At 43.8% G+C, this 16,130-nt stretch overlaps 1 protein-coding gene across 1 annotated transcript in view; it reads right to left on the bottom strand.

Annotated features, from left to right (window-relative positions):
• Positions 1-16,130, bottom strand: part of PAPPA (pappalysin 1) — a 229,378-nt gene that overhangs the window by 55,778 nt on the left and 157,470 nt on the right. The window contains exon 14 of the mRNA XM_034793713.1: positions 9,179-9,347. Coding sequence (XP_034649604.1) covers positions 9,179-9,347 — 169 coding nt within the window. The remainder of the gene's footprint in view (positions 1-9,178; positions 9,348-16,130) is intronic.

Here is a 16,130-nt window from a genome sequence, read left to right as displayed (position 1 = left end):
GGTCTGTAATTCCCCAGGTCCTCTTTGTTCCCCATTTGAAAGATAGATACTATGTATGTTTACCTTTTTCCAGCCCTCTGGGACCTCACTCATCCTCCAGAAGTTCTCAAAGATAATCACTAACAGTTCCGAGATTGCTTCCGCTAGTTCCTTAAGTATTATCTAAACATTCTTTAACCTGTTCTTTCCCTATTTTGGCTGGTGTTCCTTCCCCCTTGTTGTTAATATTAATTCTGCTGAGTATTTGGTCACCATTATCATTTTTAGTGAAGACTGAAGCCAAATGGGTATTAAACACCTCAGCCTTTGTGATGTCATCTGTTATTATCGCTCTTCCCCGCTAAGCAGAGGATCTACACTTTCCTTTATCTTTCTCTTGGCTCCTAATGTTTTTAAAGAATCTTTTCATTAACCAGGCCCCAGGCCAGTCAGAGGGTTAAAAACATTTTCTGAACACCTTGAACTGCTCCCACAAACAGGGAAATAATATAGAAACTCGAGCCCAGGTGTTATACATTTATGCAGGCCCACTCGAGAAGTAGTCAAGTGTGCACTGCACTAGCTAGCAATTCCTGAAAGGCTTCAGCAGTAGTTGTGTTATATATTAGTCCAATAGTACAGGGCAACCAGCTGCAGCCTGTGGGAAATGGTAAGTGACTGGGTTATTGCCCTGTAGCTTAGAAGACACCACTTGTCAGCAGTGCACTTATTCTGCACGTAGCGCGGCCTCTGTCCTGTATCCTGATACGGCATGATCATTCTCTGCCGTGTAACAGGAAAATTCAGTCTCTTGTTGCATTTGGCCCAAGGCTTCCCTCCAGTGGAACTTCCCCAGACCTGGAGGATCATCCTCTTCAGGATAAGAAGAACCACTAGAATACTTCAAACCCCTCAGCCAGTGCACATCCTAATCAAAAGACTGTTCATTGTAGAAAAATAACATATCAGAGTGTGCGATCATTGGCTTCTCAAGCAATTTGTTCCCTAAATGGTATGGTGGGGGCTCTTGGTTTTCAAGGTCATTGATATTGCACTCTTTAAAGCATTCTGATCATCTACCATCGTCACTTTAATGAATACTGAAACACACATACCTTTGTGGCAGAACATTACAGTCATGGCTTTCAGGAAAGGAAAGTGAAAGCTAACTTACTCGTTTCAATGTGCAGGGGGAATTCAGATTGCCAGAGTTATAGTAAATGTACCCAGGGAGCCAGCATTCACAGCCCTCTTTTTGCAAAATGTGCTAAAGGCTCTGTGAAGGCCACAGGTGGCCAGGACCTCATCCAAAAGATGGCAGATCCAGCGGCAGAGCATTCCTTAATTCCACAGTGGGTCATTAATCAGGGCTGCCTCAGAGGAAGCAGCACCACCCCCTGAGTCATCAGCTGCATCATAGCCAGAAGCACCCATGCTCTCCCTTGCAGCGCTCCCATTAAAGTACTGACCAGGCACAAGCCTGCTTAGCTGGTGAAACCTGTCAAGGCCACAGCCCAAGGCAGCACCTGTGCAGCACTTGGCGTTTGCCTGGGGTTTATTAGCTGTCACTTTGGGCACTTTGTGTTGCTCTGACTGGCATCCCCAGCACCTGCTTCCCTCACTCCTCTGCCTTCCAAAATGAGCCTTACGTAGGGAGAGACTGAAAAAAAAAAAAAAAGAAATACAGTCCCCCAGTGTCTGGTGCAGATTAAAGGAACTAAAACTCAGGCAGTGTCATAAAAGTTGTTTCCTGGGACTTCTGACAGCTTGTGAGACTCCACGTCCCCATCCCTCTGCCCGAGATCTGACTGCTCCTTCCTCAAGAGCCGTTTCACGTGTGAAGTTTCCCCTGCTTAAAAATGAACAGCTGTGTGCTCTCCTCTAAGTACTCTTCCACTGCTGCCCACTTACTGTGCCGCTAATTGAACCCACATGGACTGTGCTTTCTTTGCCTGGCATGATTGATGATGCCTTTGCACAACACTAAGGAGCTGCTGGGTTTTCAGTAATACCTCGCAACCGCAGCAGCAGTGGCATCCAGAAGGAGAGACGACAACAAATAACCAAGCGACCGGGGCTTTTAGGGAAGGAAGGACAAAAAAAAGGGATGGGGGAAGGGGGAGGAGGAGAAAGGTAATGAAAAAAGAAGAGAGGAGGGAGGAAAAGAAGAACAAGAGAGATGAAGATGGGAGGAAAAGAAAGGTGGGACAAAATGAAATATGGCTAGAGGAAGAAACGGATGTCATGGGTAATTGAAAACGGCCCTATGTGGGAAAAGGTGCATTGAGAATTTAGCCCCCATCAGCACACAGAGCTTCTTTTGTCGTCGATATGGTTAAGTGAGGTTGAGAGACAGTTACAGTAAATAGCCATGCCACTGCTCCACTTCTGTTTACTCCAGGGATCTCAAATGGGATCGGGACCCCTCAGGGGGTCGCAAGGTCATTACATGGGGGGTCGTGAGCTATCAGCCTCCACCCCAAACCCCGCTTTGCCTCCAGCATTTATAACAGTGTTAAATATATTACAAAGTCTTTTTCATTTATAAGGGGAGGGTCGCACTCAGAGGTTTGCTATGTGAAAAGGGTCACCAGGACAAAAGTTGGACTGTGTTTACTGAACATGGCTTTGCTGTATTTGCCCTTAGATGCCCCTCTCCTCAATAGAGCACTTATTGAATGGAAAAGATTCAGAAAAGGGCAACAAAAATGATTAGCGATATGGAACGGCTTCCGTATGAGGAGAGATTAATAAGACTGGGACTTTTCAGCTTGGAAAAGAGATGGCTAAGGGGAGATATGATTAAGGTCTATAAAATTATGACTGGTGTAGAGAAAGTAGATAAGGAAGTGTTGTTTACTCCTTCTCATAACACAAGAACTAGGGGTCACCAAATGAAATGAATAGGCAGCAGGTTTAAAACAAACAAAAGGAAGTATTTCCTCACACAACGCACAATCAACCTGTAGAACTCCTTGCCAGAGGATGTTGTGATGGCCAAGACCATAACAGAGTTCAAAAAGAACTAGATAAATTCATGGAGGATAGGTCCATCAATGGCTATTAGCCAGGATGGGCAGGAATGGCGTCCCTAGCCTCTATTTGCCAGAAGCTGGGAATGAGCAACAGGGGATGGATCACTTGATGATTACCCTGCTCTACAGCCAAAATGATGCTTAAAATTGTTGATTGGCTCTAGTTTTCAAGATATGCTATTGGGTCAGTATATACGACCCTTGACTTGGGAATGGTGGAGGATAAGTGAGTTATAAAGGGAAGGGATCTCAATTTAAACCAGAAATGACTAAAATACATCTTTGACTGGATCTATGAATAAATCTATGACTGGGTTTGGACAGTACTTGCTTTTTAGGCAAAACAATGAATGATGCAATCTGAAGCTGGTAGTGCATCATACATGATATGAATTGCATCATGTTATTCCTAAAAGTCATGGATGATGCAATCATAACGAAGCTTACATCGCTCTGCTGAACAAATTGCCCTATATAAGCTCTAGAGATCATACAGTGTCGTGCTCTCTTATTTGTCAGTGTTTGAGTTTGCAAAGGGACACGTTTCTGTTTAGCCAAAGTGAGCAGAGATGCCTCGTACTTGTGTGAACAATGCAGATAACTTCTGCTATGTTTGTGGTGAAGTGACTTTTGCATCACAAAAGCGCAGTATAACCACTATGGTTAAGAAAGCCTGTCACCTTTATTTTGGCTGCAAAATTGGAGATCAGGACAAGACGTGGGCCCCACACATATGCTGCAACACTTGTGCAACAAATCTTCGCCAGTGGTTGAACAGGAAAAGGAAACCTATGCCTTTTGCAGTGCCAATGATTAGGAGAGAGCTAACAGATCATACCAGCAATTGTTACTTCTGCATGGTGCCTCCAGTTGGGAAAGGTGTGTCAAAGAAGAAAAAGTGGACTGTGCATTATCCAAACATTCCATCAGCTATATGCCCAGTACCCCACGGAGAAGGACTGCCGGTTCCTGATGCACCACAATCATTCTCACTTGAGTCAGACGAGGAAGAGGATGAAACTTCTGGTCCTGAACCATCAATGTCATAGGACCCACATTTTCTCCCATCTTCCTCCTCTGAACCACACCTCATAACACAAGGTGAACTGAATGACCTTGTCAGGGATTTGGAACTACCCAAGAGTAAGGCAGAGCTGTTGGGCTCCAGACTACAGCAGTGGAATCTCCTGGCAGGTGATGTTAGGGTTTCCATGTTCCGTGACCGTCAAAAGGATCTTGTCCCATTCTTCTTCATGGAAGGTGATTTTGTAGCCTGCAACAACATCGATGGTGTGATGGCAGCCCTCAACATCGTTCACGATCCAGATGAGTGGAGACTGTTCATTGATTCATCGAAGACGAGTCTTAAAGCTGTTTTACTGCATAATGGCAATGTTTTGCCATCAATTCCAGTTGGTCATGCAGTCCATATGAAGGAAACCTATGACAACATGAAACAACTTTTGAGGTGTATAAACTATGACCAACATCATGGCACTTTTGTGGCGATTTGAAGGTTGTTGCTCTCTTGCTTGGTCTGCAGACTGGATACACAAAGTACTGCTGTTTTCTCTGCGAATGGGATAGTCGTGCAAGAGATTCCCACTACATCAAGAAAGATTGGCCACTCTGACAGTCATTGGAGCCTGGGGGGAAAAGTGTTCAGCATCCACCACTTGCTGAATCAAGGAAGATTTTGTTACCACCCTTACACATCAAGCTGGGTCTGATGAAGAACTTTGTCAAGGCCATTGACAAAACACAAGCAGCTTTCAAGTACCTCCATGGAAAATTTCCAAGGTTAAGTGAAGCTAAGATAAATGAAGGTGTCTTTGTTGGTCCTCAGATTCGTGACCTTCTTTGAGATGATGCATTTGACCATGCACTGCGTGGCAAGGAAAAGACGGCATGGAAAGCCTTCCAGTTAGTGGCAATGAATTTTCTCGGAAACAAGGCAGATAACTACAGGTTGTTGGTGGAAAACCTCCTCAAGAGATACAAAAGCCTTGGTTGCAACATGTCACTAAAGATACATTTTTTGCACTCTCATCTAGATTTTTTTCCACCAAACTGCGAAGCAGTGAGCAACGAGCATGGCGAACAATTTCACCAGGACATTGCAACAATGGAGAAACGCCATCAGGGCAAATGGAGCCCATCAATGCTTGCAGACTATTGCTGGACAGTGACAAGAGATGCTCCATTTAATGAATACAAGAGACAAGCCAAGAAGCACCGAGTAGACACTGAATAGGACTAAACTATGTACATAATAGTTTTTTGCCTTTTGTTTCATAATAAATTTTATTTATATAACCCTTTTGCTGATTTTTAAAGTGTTACATAAACAGGACAGGTGAAATATTATTATATAAAGCAACCATAAACACATGAAAAGACCTAGGTTTACAATTTATGATTAAAACTCCACTATCTACACAATATACATAGGCATAAAATGTAAAAAAAACTTAAATATCTTAGAAACAGTAGTCAATCAGTTGTTTTAATTGTCATATTTGAATTCAGCACATCAAAATACATAATAAATAGCACATTTTATCTCTGAAGCAGACGACTTCTCAAAAATTGTAGACCAGTGTTACCTGTTGTGTTCATTCCCTCTGGGGCACTTGGCACTGGCCACTGTCGGTAGACAGGATACCGGGCTAGATGGACCTTTGGTATGACCCAGTAGGGCTGTTCTTATGTTCTTATCTTCATGTCCCAGGAATGGGTAAGGACTGGGACTCAACACAGACCCAAAGGCTGAACAGTTTTTAGCCACTGAGATGGAGATTTTCAAAAGTGTTTAAGAGATGATAGAGATTGACTTTCAATGGTACTTGTGCTCCTAAATCTTTTTTTTTTTTTAAATCTGCCCTGGAATTCTCTCTGTTCAGTCCCTAAAAAAGCCGCACTCTGAAATGTCTATGAGAAATTCAGCGCTGGAGCTGAAATCAGGGTGTGATCATCAATCATTTTCATCAGCATGGCAGTCCTCACTGTCCCTCCCACCAAGAAGGCTATAGATATTTACAACTCTCTTTCAGATGCCTGATTTCCTTCCCTAGCCAACATTATGGAATATCAGCTTGTGCAAAACTGCTTTCCTTCTCCCTCTCTCCAGTTTCCTTCCGCTGAACACGAGGAGCATGTTTCCAGTTCTGCACAAAAACCACTGCAAATACAGAGATTCCATCCTAACCCAAGGCAAAAAAGTCCATTGGTTATTGATAGTCAACAATCCATACATCCCATTTTACTTCCAAACTACAGTCATCAGAAGAGAAACTGGAAGTTGGGAAGCAACTGAGGAAGGAAAAAAATAAATAAAAGGAATCTAAACCATGATAATTAAATTCCAGGATTTCTCAGAGATTTTATTTCTTGCGTAAAAATAACCCAAATTCCAGCCTGAAGCACCTGACTGCAATGAAATAAAGAACCCCTGTGCGGAGCATGGTGAGATCTCTTAAGCACGTGCATAACTTTAAGCATGTGCTTAAGTGCGTTGCCGAAGAGGGATGGACTTAAGCACATGCTTAACTCTGCTGAACTGGGGCCTCTACACTACAATGAATGCACAGAATATAACAAAGGCAGAGAACCTTTGGCCTAGGGTGGTGGTTTTTTTTTTTTGGTTTTTTTTGCTCTTTGGGAGAGGATTGTTGAGAACAAAGTGTGGGGTGGATCAGGGTTCGGATAAGAGCATTGTGGCAGACAGTGAATCTCCTTGGCCAGTGGAATGAACATCTCAAGTGGTGTCATATGAATCAGATCAAGTGCTGAATGCTCGGGGGGGCCAGAGGGGGAAGCACACTTTGAAACCAGGGTTCTCTGATCAAAACCATACAGTAATAATTGGCTTCAATCTTCCCCATTAGGGACTTTACCCATTTAAGCGATATGGTGTTGGTGAAACAACTGTAGTTGTTTTATTTGGTTTGTGGATTCCTGTGTTCTCAATGTAAATATCTAGTCCAACTATTTCCCTGGTCAGTCATTCAGGCTTGTTTGAGGCTTTGTTTTCTAGTCTGCAAAAATGTTCAGCTGGAGCTAAGGTTCTGGTGCTGATGCCAATTAAGATGGAAGAGGCCCAGCTCCTGGGGTCCTGTATTTGTTTTGTAATTGAGTTGAAAGGGCTGACTCATTCCCCTCCACTTTGTCTCCCCCTCATTGATCTTATGAAGAGCACAGTATTTTACAAATACAGACAAGCTGCTGAGGGTGGCTGTTTTCCTTTATATCCCCCGCAACACAGGCTTGCTGCCCCTACCACAGAAAAAAGTGCCCATGTGGAACACCTTAACTAAAGCACTGTTGGTCTTGCAGGCAGGACCCAACTGGTTTTACGTAAACAGGTCTGAAAAGAGGGAACCAGTCTATGGGGAGGGGGGGGATGGAGGAAGAGGAAAACTCCAAAGCTTTGCCCCCAAACTTAACATGAGTCCAGGGTCGTTCTGAATGTGGGAGTCATGGGACAACTCCCCTGCCCCCACATTCACTCTCTTCCCCCAGACTTCAGGGAAAGCTGGAGTGATTTTCACAGCTCTGTTGAAGTTCAGTCCCCTCTCCGGGCACTGAAAAAGCATCCCTGCCTGGGGATGACTTATGCCTGGTGCTCACAACAATCCTTCTGAAGAGCAAATAGTTTGGCTTTGGAATGCACCAGATTGTAGCAAGTGTCAGGTATTTGGGGGTGGGAGTGGAAAAAGGATTCCAAGGAGGGTTCTCCGGGGTTTCTGCTAAAAGGTATTCGCACACACGCCACGCTTCCTGTGACACACATGAACACTCTGCCATGCTGTCAACACACACCATCGATTTTCCAGGAACAAAGTATAAATATTTCCAGCACAAAATTAATGTAAAATTTCCTAAGTGGTGTTGCCTCCCCTTGTTGGTTTTGTTTAAACAGGAAAACAAATGAACAGTTTCCCCCGTCCCTTGCCCTCTCTGCCAACACGTGCACTTGTAGGACTGGAGGCTTATCACGGTCTGAACCACTTTTTTTGTTTTTTTAATCTGAAACACCTGGATCCATTTTTCCCCTTGTAGTTCATGTTTGTGCATCTCTGCACTGTCAGGTTCTGGCTGGAAGCAGACGGAATGAAATGCTGCAAAAGAGGCGCGGCTGTGACATTATCAGGCCAAGACAAAGGAGAAAACACCAGAAATCTCACCAGAAAGCTCGTGCTTGTGAGATTCACCGTTCAGTTTTCCAGACCTAGTAAGATCAGATAAGGTCAGAATAACCATCTAAACGTTTGGGTTTTTATCCACATTTCAGAAACATTTGAGGTTCACCCATCATTAGAACATGTTTCTATAGAGTAAAACTGCCTCTTTCTCAAACAAGAAGACCTATAGAAGCTATAGATCTAGCTAATCTTGCTATAGCTGTTTGGCTGTTGGGAAGGAGTGTCATCTACTAGCTCAAGCATAGATCTGTGGATGAGGATACCTGGATTCTTTTTTCAGCCCTGACAATGACTACTTGTGTGATCTTGTGTGAGCCATTTGGCCTTTCTATGCCTCAATTTCTCCAACTGCAAAGGAAGGTAGTAATACTCACCCCCTCTCTCTTGCATTTTATGAGGGGCAACTAAATGTTTTGTAAGGTGGTTGGAAATACTCTCATGAAAGGCTTTCTACAATAAGACCCAACTTTTTATCATCTGTGTGATGATGGAGGAACCTCCAAATGTTTGGAGTTTCTATAGGCTGACCAGACAGCAAGTGTGAAAAATCGGGACGGGGTGGGGGGTAATAGGAGCCTATATAAGAAAAAGACCCAAAAATTGGGACTGTCCCTATAAAATCAGGACATCCGGTCACCCTAAGTTTCTATTCTGATAAAGAACCTCCTGTGAACCTATTCCAACTTTCTGGGTCTGTAAAAGTGACCTGGAAATCGCGTGAATACAGGATTTCTTGTGACACTCCTGGTATGTCCTACTCCTGGATCAGAGCAGGAATTGTACCATGAGAATGGGCTTTCTTATGGCGTTCCAGTATTTCTGCTGCTGAGCCTGGAAGGGACTAGGAAGTGCAGAGGCATGTTTGAAAACAATTTTGAAATGTAGATGAAAGTGGGAGTCAGTTCCTATTTTATCCAGACATTTACCCATCTCTCCTTTCGGAGACCCCCCCCAACACACCTGGCTCTTGATGAGGTCATCATCTCGCTGTACTTGCAGAATGTAGCCCATCTTGCAACTCACACTGCACTGGGCACCGTTGTAGAGCTCCCCACTGGTGCAGTTCAGCACAGCATTCTCAATCTGCAGCTCTTGACAGTCAGTGGCTTCGCAGGAGTAGTGGACACAGCTAGTAAGGAAACAAGAAATGGCCCCTTTAGTTCATTTTTGCAGGACAATGCTAGACTGACAAATGCTCCATTGGCAGGGCAGCACGTACAAGTCACACAGCTTGAATACTGAACTCGTTTTGCAAAAATCATCCGGGAACAGTAGGCACCGTTGTCACACTTCCTGCTGAACGAGTGCGTGCTGGCAATGACACCTGCAGCACATTACAGATCTTGTGCATGTGAACGTAATGCTGGTGGCAAGGGGCCAGGTTGTCAGTGCTTGAGAATGACATTTGGTTTTTGTTCAGGATACACAGAACACGAACAGCATCTCAGGCTTCCCTTCAGCGCTCCACCAAATCTTACCGTAGAAGAACCATCTTCAAGGTTTAGGGACGTTGTTCGGGCTCCAGGCACCACCCAATCTTTGCTCTCTGCTAAAATTACAAGTGTCAGCTCATACCAATAATGCCGGTGTTTTTGTGATGCCGACACCTGTTTTGGGGGGACTGGATTGAGACTAACACACTCAGGTCACAAAGAACACAACTCCAGGTATGTCGCTAGCGATAAGCTCTTATCAGTTAGAACAAGCTCAGTTCTATGCTGTCTTTTCAGATCACTCCACTTGCTGCCTTCCTGTCCACAAAGCGTTTGAACAGATGGAACCTGTCTGTTTCCTCCCGGGAAGTGATATTAATATTTAAAACAATTTGCAAAATAATGATTGTTTTTAAACGACACATAGAAGATTGTGTGCAGCAAAGTCTTTCAGTCTAGGAGAACCCAGACATAACAACTACTGAAAACGTACCCAGCTCAGGAACATGAGCATTTACCCAGGGGTTCTCAGCCTATTTACTATTGCATATGCAGCTCTCTCTGTGTTATGTGGGTCGCATCCACACAATAGATATACTACCTGTGTGGCCCTGAGGACGTCACATGGGCTGCAGCTGGGGACTGATTGGGCTGCAAGCTGCCAGCAGGTTGAGAAACAATGATTTACATGATATTTTTATGTGGTCAAAGCGTTGTATGGACACTAAGTCTGGGGTTCTCAGCCTTTTTCTTTCTGAGCCCCCCCCCCCAGCGTCCTATAAAAACTCCACAGCCCATGTGTGCCACAATAACTGGTTTTCTGCGTATAAAAGGGGGTAGCAACCAGGGCAACCGCCTGGGGCCCCATGCCTGTGAAGCTACATTGCTCAGGCTTCGGCTTCAGCCCCAGGTGACGTGGCTCAGGGCCCTGGGCTTCAGTCCCATGCGGTGGGGGTTCAGCTTTCCACTCTGGGCCCCAGTGAGTCTAATGCTGGCCCTGCTTGGCGGCCCCCCCTGAAGCTTTCTTGCAGCCCCCAGAGGCCCCAACCCCTGGTTCAGAACCACTCCATTAAGTAACTACCTCATGCTATCCTTGTGAGGAAGCTGGGTCAGGGCAATTAATCCCATTTTAGAGTTGGGGAAGGAGATACAGAAAGGGGAAATGACTTGCCCAAAGCCACTCAGTCAGTCAGAGGCGGAGCCAGGTTTAGAACTTGGGACATACTGAGTCGCAGATCAGACTTGGACACAGTATTCTGTCACTGTATCAGATCATTTCTCTTCCAACTAGGAAATAACCCTGCCTGGGAAGTAACCTACTCTTGGAATTCAACCATTCCTTGCCTCTGGGAAGCCCGTCACTGAAATGAGTTGGGCTGCTTATATCCTCTGCATTCAGACAGACTCAATCGGTCCAATTCCCATCCCTTTCTTCTAGGTTGATGCTGCCCAGTCTGAGTAAGGTGGCAGCATCTGAAAGATGCTTCCACAATTCCCACTTAGGACCAAACTCACAACGAATAGTATTATACTCCATAAGCAGTCCAACTGAAATCTCTGTTACTGAGAGTCTTTTAGAAGCACTCCCTCAACTAGTCCTAGATGCAGCCACCCTTACTTAAAATTGAGCAGCATTTTACTTTGCAAGTAGTCTTGTTGACACGAGTGGAACTAATTATTGAAGAGGGTCCCACTTAACATTCATAAGGTCTGTCGAATCTGGCCACTAAAAGGTAATGGATATTAAATATGATGTCTTGCCCAATCCTCACTACACATTCCAACTACACCTGTGCACTGAGGCTAAGTGTTATTTTGTTTTCCTCCATTTTTGACAGTGATATTTTGAATGTGAATTTCTTCTGCCTTGGTGCTTCAATGAGAAGTAAGTTGTGTTGTTGAGGAACAAAGTGAACATCATTGATAATTCAACACATTGAATAAGGAGAAATCTGTTCTCAAAAATACATGTTGTGAACCTTGTAAATCTTGCAGGAACAATTAAATCCTTTTGCACAAAAGTCAGAGAAAAATAAATAAAATAATAGACCCTTTTCAGTAAATATCTGATGTACACGAATGTACAGCACATTGATGCTACCCTGAATTCAAGCCTTGAAGGATATCATAGGAAGGAACAAACCTGAGAAAAATCAGGGCCAAATTCTGTTGTCCTTACACCAGTACAAATCTGGAGTAACTCCACTGAAGTCAACAGAGCTAGCCTTGATTTTCATTGGTGAATGTGAGAACAAGAATCTGGCCCCCACATGACCATTGATAGTCATACAGAACTGAAACGCCAGGGGCAAAAGCATTAAGTAACACTTCTTGTGATGTTCCTCGTTCTGCTTACAAGTCCCCTTATAGTCTTAGCAAATGGCTGGGGAACATTTTTAGCAATCCCTTGAACAGGGCCGGCTCCAGCATTTCTGCCGCCCCAAACAAACAAACAAACAAACAAACAAACAAACAAACAAACAAACAAGCCGCGACTGCAATCGCGACCGGCGGTGGCAATTGGGGGGGGGAAAAAAAAAGCCGCGATCGGCGGCGGCAGTTCAGCGGCAGGTCCTTCGTTCCTAGAGGGAGTGAGGGACCTGCCGCCCCCGAATTGCTGCACATGCCGCCCCTCTTCCTTGGCCGCCCCAAGCACCTGCTTGTTAAGCTGGTGCCTGGAGCCGGCCCTGCCCTTGGGGCTCCAGATTATGCTTTGGTTAGCAGGCTCCAAGCAGCTCTCTCAGCATGTAACTTTATAAGAATGACTTCATAAAAAAAAAACAATGCGACCATTCACTTTTTGTACAACAACAACTACTACTACCAAATGTTTCCAATTTAAATACTTTTGGTTCTCTTGATGCTAGTTCCAGTTTGGGATCAGCTACTGTCAGCTGTAAATCCCAATTAATTTTGGAGTCATCATCCTGACCCGAGTGCTGCAAGTGCAGAGTTAATAAGCTAAACAAATATCAACAAGAAAAACATCCAGACAGAACCCATCATGCCCTTAAGCACAAAATGGTGGGCTGCACCATTCCTTTCTCAGGTACTACCATGTAGGAATGGGAAAACATGACATGTTCAAGAAACCATACATTCCTAAGGAGCGAAACTGTGAAAAATCTTACCTTAATCCACCTTCTTAAATGTGGACAATAGTTTTTCAATTAATGACTTAATGAAACTTTGCACTGTTCATCTGAGGATCGCTAAGCAGATTTCAAAGAACGGTATGTTACAGACAGGGAAGCCAAGGTACAGAGAAGGTCTGATTCAATATTTGCACAAGTGGTCTCTACATTTGGGTGCCCAACTTGAGACAGCTTCAGTGTGATTTTCAGAGATGCTCCGCACCTGCAGCACCAGCTGGAGTCAAAAGCAGATGCAGGGGCACTAAACTCCCAAACTCACACCCTGTGCATTTAAAGCTGTGCACCTAAAAATCAGGGCACCCAAAATTAGAGTCCACTTGGTTTTGATCTTCATAGAATATATGGGTTGGACGGGATCTCAGGAGTCATCTAGTCCAACCCCCTGCTCAAAGCAGGACCAATCCCCAACTAAATCATCCCAGCCAGGGCTTTGTCAAGCCTGACCTTAAAAACCTCTAAGGAAGGAGATTCCACCACCTCCCTAGATAACCCATTCCAGTGCTTCATCACCCTCCTAGTGAAATAGTGTTTCCTAATATCCAACCTAAACTATTCTTCACTATTAACATTTTGCATAGCTTAATTCCTGCTGACTCATTTCTCTGAAGATACCACTGGTTTGGAAACATAAGGACGATTGTATTACTATCTGCATCTTTTCAAGTACCTTGTCTCCAAAGCTTTCTAACCTCTGACACTCAAATCTGGGATGTTGGCTTTTTACATTAATGGACAAATTGGGAAAACTTGGAAAAGTATGCGGGGAAGGGGAACTATGCACTCCTCCAAACTCATCCACATCTTTTGCAGACTAGAGAACTTGGGAAATACAAGATTGTGAGTTTTATAAGATTTCTAGTGCCTTTTGGTTTCAGCCATGTTGGAACTAATATTGCACCAACAGCCTGTCTCACAGTGTGGCATCACCAATTGAAACCAGGAGGAGAAGAGACATGTGACTTTGTTAAAATATATATTTAACCAAAGTATTTTGAGCTTCACAGAAAATGTAAGTTAAGTTCATATCTGTGCTGAAGTTCTGAATTAGTTTTTCTTTTCTTTTTGATCTTCTTTATTTTATCTGAACCATTTCGCCCATCTCCAATCTAGATATGCTCAAAACTTTAGCTCCAATTCCCCTCTGCTAATATTGGCCCTGATTCAGCAAGGCACTTAAACATGAACTTATCTTCAAGCATATGCTTAAGTCCCACTGGAAGTATATGACATCAATGGGACTTAAGCATGTAGTTAAGTGATCTGCTGAATTGGGGCCCTGGTAACACAATCTGGAAACATCTGTATTGTAATGTGTTTGTACAAAATTATGACAATTAAGAGGAACTCTTCCTTCCTTACATAAAAACAAAACAACACCTCCTGCTTTGTAAAGCATACAGCAGCCAAATATCTTTTCCTAACCCTGAGGTCAAACACTTTTTTTTCCAAGAACTCATCCTAACACTGTGCACCCTCATTATTTAAGTAATTTCCTTAGTGATCTCTCTGCCAAATAGACTTGTATAGGCAAGCACAAAGACACACAAATACACCCTGGCATACAATAGAGGGCCAGTTCTGACCTCATTTTACATAGATGTGACTACCTGTGTAGTTGAGGATAGATTTGGGTCTTAGATCTTAAACATTTCTGTCTACATTGATTCTATAACAATGCACATAATACCACACACACACACACACCCTCTACCCATGTTTCTAATGTTCTCATCATCACCAGGTCTCACTGAGGTGGACACAAGAAAGCAGAGATGGACCTTTCTTCTGGTCTGTCTGGAGGGCACTTGCCAACCGAGAAAAAGCAGACTCTCTCTCTTTACTCAAAACAAAGTAGGTTTCGGTGAATGCTTTAGAAAAGCAGATGCATGAGGCTGTTTCCAGTTACACTGCTGGTTGCAGTTATACAGTTCAACCAAAGAAAGATTTGAAAATCTTGTTGTCCTTTTAGTTTCTTTTCTCCAGCTTTTTGCTAACATCTTGTCACTTTCTTTGTTCTGAAGCAGAAGTCCTGAATATGTATAAGGCAAATATCAGAATTCATTGGACAGAGGGGATTGGATGGGTCTGGGAATTTGGAATGGGGTTCAGAGCCTTTCATTTTAGGTTCTCTGCTTCAAATCCTATCCATGACAGTGATCAGAAATAGTTACCAGCTGTTGAGTTTTCATTCAATGACCTGGGTGAAACTGAACTCAGCCCAGTTTCCAGAGGGACATCAGTGGGAATTGTGTGTATATATTGATAGGAGTGGAATGCAGACACAAAAAAGGTAGGGGGGTGGGTGAGGGCTCTGTGTGTGTGATAAATACCTGAACACTTCAGAGCTTTCTAAAAAGTTTGGCTCTAAAAGTGAGTGAACTGAAAGGAAGGAGAGGCATAGCCTACTGTTTAGAGCCACTGGCTGGTTATCCAGACTCTTAGGTTCCATTCCCCACTTTGGAAGGGGAGTGGTTCACAGTGGTTAGAGCAGGGTGGGGGCAGGTGTCAGGACCCCTGGGTTCCATTACCAGGTCTCTGTGAAAGTTTTTCCACCTGGTTCTCCTGCTCTGTGAAATATCATCTCCAGTGAGACTTCTGCTGAAATGAAGACCTCAAAATGCTCAAGCTTCCAAAACACCTCTAAGCCCACACTGCAGCTAAGCAGTGTTTGGGAGGTGTGTGTTAACAACTGAATGCCTTGCAGTTCCTCCCTGTGAAAATGTGTTGAAGAGAAAAAAAAATGCACCACATTCTAGCTTAATAAAAGCCAAATGATGCTGTTTGCCAATTACCAAAAGAGGGCGAAGGTTAAAACCCCATTGAATTATAACACAAGTCACAGGCCAAGACTTCTATGATTAACAGCTCTCTGAGAAATTCAGTAATTTCACCAGAAGCAGGTTGACTGCAATTCTGTAGAATGACAGAAAGCAGAGGAGGTGGAGACTACAGCAGAATGAGTTAAGAAAAGGAGCATTAAAAAACAAGTCTGAGTTCAGGGGAGGAGGGGGTTCTTTTTTGTTTTCTCTTTAAGAAAATAACAGGAGGGACTACAAAAAGGTGCTCGGGTTTTTTTTTACGCTTTTGCAGATGACTGTCTCCTTAGTAATTTCTTCTTGGAGCAAGAGAGAGCAAGAGAGACTTGAGCGAACGCTTGAAAGGAGAGAGAGGCCACCTTTCTGAGAGGGTTGTATTGGCCCACCGAAGAGAGAATTCTCAGATGGAAGGCATTTTTTTTAAGGCAGGGGTGAGGGGAGGGGATTGTATGTTGTTGAGGAATGGTTTATGCTGGCTCAGGTATGCCAGGTCATGCACTTCTGTGGA

Source organism: Trachemys scripta, chromosome 17, assembly GCF_013100865.1.
Source record: "Trachemys scripta elegans isolate TJP31775 chromosome 17, CAS_Tse_1.0, whole genome shotgun sequence".
NCBI lineage: Eukaryota > Metazoa > Chordata > Testudines > Emydidae > Trachemys > Trachemys scripta.
This window is presented reverse-complemented; position numbering and strand designations above follow the sequence as displayed.